Source organism: Lagopus leucura, unplaced genomic scaffold (assembly GCF_019238085.1).
Source record: "Lagopus leucura isolate 7727_CA_CO unplaced genomic scaffold, USGS_WTPT01 Super-Scaffold_73, whole genome shotgun sequence".
NCBI classification, from domain to species: Eukaryota; Metazoa; Chordata; class Aves; order Galliformes; family Phasianidae; genus Lagopus; species Lagopus leucura.
Genome location: NW_024962252.1, coordinates 85518118 through 85524262, shown reverse-complemented (window position 1 = coordinate 85524262; position 6145 = coordinate 85518118). Strand labels below are relative to the sequence as shown.

The 6145-nt window shown below is 42.8% G+C and overlaps 1 protein-coding gene across 2 annotated transcripts in view; it reads left to right on the top strand.

The window, feature by feature from the left end:
- The first annotated feature begins 3155 nt into the window (after nt 1-3155).
- The window catches only part of TAF1A (TATA-box binding protein associated factor, RNA polymerase I subunit A), an 18388-nt gene continuing 15398 nt past the window's right edge, over nt 3156-6145 (top strand). For both annotated transcript variants that reach the window (XM_042880446.1, XM_042880438.1), the window contains exons 1-3: nt 3156-3336; nt 3621-3790; nt 5060-5173. In XM_042880446.1, the coding sequence (XP_042736380.1) occupies nt 3258-3336; nt 3621-3790; nt 5060-5173 (363 nt within the window). In that variant the 5' untranslated portion in view covers nt 3156-3257. The remainder of the gene's footprint in view (nt 3337-3620; nt 3791-5059; nt 5174-6145) is intronic.

Sequence of the window (6145 nt, the reverse complement as noted above, 5' to 3'; positions counted from 1 at the left end):
TGCGGGCGGAGGCGGCGGGCAGATCCTCCTCCCTCCGTCGGAAAAGGAGTAGGAAGCACGCGGGGCGGGAGGGGCCGGCGCTGGAATTGAGCGTTATTGATGAGCTATCGAATGTCGGGGGAAAACTAAAACGCTCTCTCCAATGGACGAATGCTGAGGCCGCTCCAAAAACAAAGAGGTGCTTGGCAGAACTGCTGGCGGTCGAGTTGAAGGATTCTGCCCGCACGTGCGAAGGACGGCTCCTGGCAGCTGGCTTCAGCCTGTCTCCCTTGTACTTAAGAGCACCCTCAACATTTGTCCTTTGGGGTTTGCCCTGCGATGGAAGCAGCTGATCGTACTGCTGCACTCACTGCCAGCTTCCATCACAGCACTCACCAAATCGCTGCTAATTGCGCTAGAGCTGCTGCTCGTGTTCTTACTGTATCCTCAACATTATCGGGTTTTGCTTTCCACACATTCATTTCCACAGCCTCATCATACAGGTCTGAGATCCGAGCTTAGTTAATGCAGCCGCACCTCTGAGAAAGCGTAAGTGCTTCATCTTCACCCTCAACCTACACCAGTTTAGGATTTTAATCACATTGTGAAAAACCATCAAGCAGAAGCAGATCACCTTCCATAGCACCACAGTAGCTCCACCAAACTTAGCTGGGACAGCCTGCCCTTCCTTACAGCCTGGCCCAGCCTGAGAATAAAGGCGACACGCAAACACTACAGAAATACAGCAGCTCAAGAGACAGAATGCCCACAGATATTCTCTCAAGCCCAGCACGGTATCGTGGATGTAGCATGCAGTACTGCTGATGGCCTCCCTGGGATTTTGCTGACTTTCTTTGCATTTCATACCCTGTAAAAAGAGATGGTACCTATTAGCCATTGCTAATACTGTCTGCTGAAAACTCTAAGACTGATTTATAAAATTCTGATGGCAGTTGTATCGGTTTGCAACCAGTTTGAGTTGTTTGCTGCACTTCTCCTGAGAAATATCTCAAAAGAACATGTACCTCCTAATGTAACCTTAAAAACATGCAGAAATTGTAATTGAATAAGAGCATACAAACGTAGCAAACTTAAAAGACTGTAAAACACTACTGTATATGGAAGTAAGTATATTCCAGTTATATTTTATGATGACTGAAGAATGAAAGACAAACCAGTTTTCCTTTAACATTGATTTCCTTGTGCCTTAATTCCTAGCCTGGTCTCCAGCTCCACTTGCTTGTGAAGACAGAGCTGTTCAACGCTGTCGGTACAAGGTTATCAAGCTTATCCACATTAAAAGACCAAGATAAAAGGTAACGGTGTCTGTAGTCATAAAGACAAGGGCCAGAAAGGGAGATGTGAAAAGAAACAACATTGCATACTTCTTGCATAAGTCATTATTTTTATTGTGCAATGAGTACCTTGCAGTCAATAGGTGTACATGACTTTCATCATTACAACCATGAAGCATTCCCTACGTCTTCAATTACTTGATTACAACAATGTACCCATAGCTTCTTCTAATGCAGGACATAAGAGAAATATTTCACGTCGTTTTAGATATTTCAGGCAAAAGTTGTTTCAGCCTTCAACACAAATTGTAGAAATGCATGTATTCCAATAAGAGAGTTCACTTATGTGCAGAGAATGTAAAGTTTTGTATGTGTTTACACTTAGAAAGTAGTTTTTCTGCTTTAAAGTATGACCACATTAATAATTAGTAGTTATTAACAAGATCAACTGGCATCATTCACATAAGAATCAACAAAAAATCATTCATGTATGACACAAGATAAAAGTACATAAAAAGTAACAAGCCAAATGCGAGTACTCTTCTAGGCAAATTTAGGACTTCAAGAAATAAATTGGGGCAAGCAAGATAGTGAAACTAGGATACTGATGTAATGAGAACAGAAATGTTGTGGGATGTGACACCACACTTTGTTATCAACACTGATCAGTGAGATACTCATAGGAGGGACAAATTGTAAAGAACAGACAAGGATATCATCAGTAAAGAACCTGCACCACAGACCAGAGACAGTTTTTGGTCATGTTAACTATCAGCAAATAATACCAAATACTTATGAACTGAAATTCTTGTCAAAAACTAGAACACAAGATTAATTAAAAAAAAAAGAAAAAGAAAAAAAAAAGCTGTACAGGGACACTTCTTTGAACAGCCCCCAGATCTATTAAATGTCATAAAGAAATGATACTAAGAGTGTTTAGACACTACAAGCAGCTGCTCTGCAAAATACGTTTTCCCCTTGACAACTGTCACTGATCATGGATGAACCAGAACACCAGATGAGATGAACCCATAAACTGAGTCAGGTCATTACTTACTCATCCCAGATAGGTGAGTTTTTATGGAAAAACAAAAAAACAGAATCAAGCAACCAACAATGAAACCAAGTTGCATTCTTACTTGGAAAACATCCCAAAGAACTCCACCATGGTCAGTAGCTGAACGAGTGAACAAAACAAGTTCTACCACAAAGGTGCAAGCAAATCGTGGAGCTGATGCAAACAGATCCCTAAGATCCAGGCACTGCGTAAAGGCACGGGCACTGCTATTACTCTACAATACAGAACGTATTACCAGAGTCATGGGCAGACTGTGGTAATACAGGAGGGAATGGCTACAAATGAAAAGAAAGGAAGTTTATGTTAGATGTTAGGAGGAAATTCTTCATTCAAAGGGCAGTGAGGCTCTGGCACAGCTGCCCATAGAGCTGTGGTGCCCCATCGCTGGAGGTGCTCCAGGCCAGGTAGGATGAGGCCCTGGGCATCTGAGTTGGGGGGGCAGCCCTACCCATGGCTGGGGGTTGGGGCTGGGTGGGCTTTGAGGTCCCCTCCAACCCAACCCATCGCAAACTAACAAAAAATCAATATAGAAAACGGAAAAAGTGACTACAGGACCTAATCAGCCATTATTTTTAGAGTAACCTTTGCACCAGGCACAGCCCTGCACTCCCTCGGCAGGAACTCGGAGGGCGACAGAACCCCCCTCCCTTTCCCTCACGACGACGGAGCGCCACGATGCCGTCAGCGCGCAGGCGCAAGAGACGATCCGCTCCCAACATGGCCGCTGCTCTGCACCACGCCTTACAGAGCGCATGCGCTTTCTCCCGGCCTTCTCCACATAACTGGCAGCTGAGGCCCGCCCCCTTCCCGCCAGGCTCAAAAATGGCCGCCGCCCTCAGGCGCAGTTTGATGTAGTTACGAAAGTGGTTTGTTGTCTTGTCGCTCCGGCTGCTCGCTGTGGGGCCATGGATGGTCCCCAGGTGGGGAGCGCCCTGCAGCCGGCCCTGCACCTGCCCTTCCTGCCGCGGCACCTCTACCGAGCAGGTAAGGGTGGCGGGAGCCCCTCACGGCCGGCCTGCCGCCCTTGCTGAGGCGAGCGGGGGCCCCGGCGCGGCCGTTGTGCTGTTCCCGCTCCGTGTTTCCAGTCTCTTTCGCCCCTGCGGAAAATGGGTGTGCTTAGCTTCCAAACCATGTAGCTTACCGTTATCTTCTGTAGTGGCTGAGAGAGCTCTTGAAAGAGGAGTAATTGAAGTAGCAGGCAGGTTGTTACCTGGTAAAAGCTCTGATTCCTGGGTTTAGCTGATTTTTTCGTGTTTTGCTTCGTTTAGCGTCTTCCAATGAGCGCAGGTTAAACTTCTGGAGGAGCAAGGAATTGTGTTTGAATTACATCCAGGATGCACTGCTGCAGAAGCAGTGGAAGAGAGCTGCGGAGTTCCTGACCTCCTACATCGAGTCACTGGAGAAAGACTTCTCTACAGAATACATGGGGCCATCAGAGGTAAGCCTGTGTCCCTTAGCACAGTTCTGCAGTTGATAAGATACTTGCAAGAAGTGCCTATAGTATTTCAGGGCCCTTATTTTCTTTAACTATTCATAAGCTTAATTAAAAAGTATATATGTAACTTGAAAAGTTAAGAAACATTCATAAGTTAAAATTAGCTCATTAAAAAAAAAAAAACTAATGATAGAGGTATCGGGGCTTCTAAAAACAGTTAAGAAACCATTGGATGGTATGTGGCAGAAGGAGCACCGATCTTCATCATTAATAGTGCTGAAGGCAGCCTGCTGTCCATTAAATGTCTCTCAGGCTACCTTTACACAAGTATACCTTTGTGCTGGGAGGTTAGCTGATCTTGCTGGAGCCTGGATTTTGCTGAGATCTCCCTCTCAGGGCTGCTGTGGATCTGTAGTGCTCTCTGATGTATCTTTTCTGGCTGTACTTCTGAAAAGTTCTCTAGGCTTACAGACTGGTGTGTTGTGGGTTTTTTGGTCATTCTTGCTTTTTGTTTGTTTGCTTTTTCAATTTATTTATGGAGGTCAATAGCACAACAGATGAAAACTTGGCTTAAGATAAGTTAATTCCATCAGTAGCGTATCTACAGAAATGTTCTTCATGTAGTCTTCTGAAATGGAGAAGCAGTGAATATGTTTGCAACTGGCATGCCATCAATCAGAATCTGAAAGCCAGTGGCTCACTGAATTCTGTGCTAGCTCTTACAGGACTTTGAAAACTCCTAAGCAGGTACTGAGCTAGAAGCAGCAAGAAGGGAATCAAATGATGTTGGTAAATGAACTGATTTGATTACCTTCTGCATGCAGGCCTTGAAAACAAATTATGTTGACGGAAGAGCTACATCTGATTGGGAACAATTTTTATTGCTAAATTTAAGAATTGTGTGTGTTACATCACAGTGGGAACAAGTAAAAGGGAAGCAGAAATTTTCAGTAACTTTGAAGCATATTGTTTTTAGTAAGAAGAGAGGTAACAAATATGGTTTTCATAAGCTTTGCTGATGTGCTGTATTTATGATGAGCAGTTGTGAAGCACACATGGAATGTCAGTTTAAAAAAGAAACAACAAAACTTCAGATTAATGTGTGTAACTGTAACAGTAGACAGCACAATACTCATTTTTTATTTGCAGTGCAGATGTGCATTTTATTCATATGTTACAGTAATTATAGGCTTGATAAATCTGTGTAATATGGTGACTGCTCCCACTTTTGTACTAAAGTTTTTTTGCATTTTTTTTCCCCCATATCAATAGGTGATTTGGAGAATAGGAACAGAAATTCTGTGTAATCATTCCCCCAGGAACATAAGAGAATTCAACTCTTTCATAGAGCAGATGAAAACTTTAGGAGTAAAAAGGTATTTGAAGGTGAGTGTACTTAATGCAGTCTTGATGGTTTTTCCACACATTTACCTGAACGTCTATCTGAGTGTTACTGCTTCTGAAAGCTCTCTTGAAATATCACTGGCAATAGTGTCAAAAAAGATACAACTGAGTGACCAGTTGCGTGATGTTTCAAGGGCTGTTCCATAGCTGACCACATCTCATTTGGATGATACATTTTTGTCTGCTTTCAGTAATGCTTAGATTCTTCAATTACTCTTCAATTACTCTTCAAACTGTTAGATTCATTTTCATACATGCCCCATTAATGGCTAATTATACCTGTGAGGTCTTGTTTCCAGTCCTTAATTTGACCCCTGTGCTCCTGGTCAAACAGCTGTAATTAAACTTTGCTCGCTTTTCAAGTAGCTAATTTGTGTATAAAATAGAAAAGCTTATTCTGGGGACACCTGTGTCACTCAGAACCCAGTTCTTTTCCAATGATGATTTATTCAAACTTATATTGTTTTGGTTTCCTTGGCTGTTTCTGATTTCTGATGTTTCTATCTTTCAGTCTGTTGTATTTGTTCAAAGTCCTCCAACACTAGTTCCATACACGAGTTTGCTAACTGAAAGCTTAGACTCTCATCCAGTACCTAATCAATATGATAGTGTGGTTGGGTGTTCTTTTTTTTAGGTGTTTGGCAGTTGCATAACAAACTGAAACTGAGTGTAACCTACTAGGTTTCTTCAGGTCTAGCATTCATTTCTAGCTCTTCTGAAATAGATTCAGCACTTAATAATGACAAGTGAGGTTTTGGGCCATGTGCTTCCAGCTGCCTTGATAATAGTAAGTACAGCTGAAATTTACTACCTGACTGATGACTTTCACCCACACAGATTTCAAGAACCTTATAATAATCTTTCTCCACCATCTCCAAACAGCAAAAAATTACTTAAGTTCTTGGTGCCTACTTCAGTCTCCTAGTGACACTTGCCTTCTCCCATTCTTGCTTT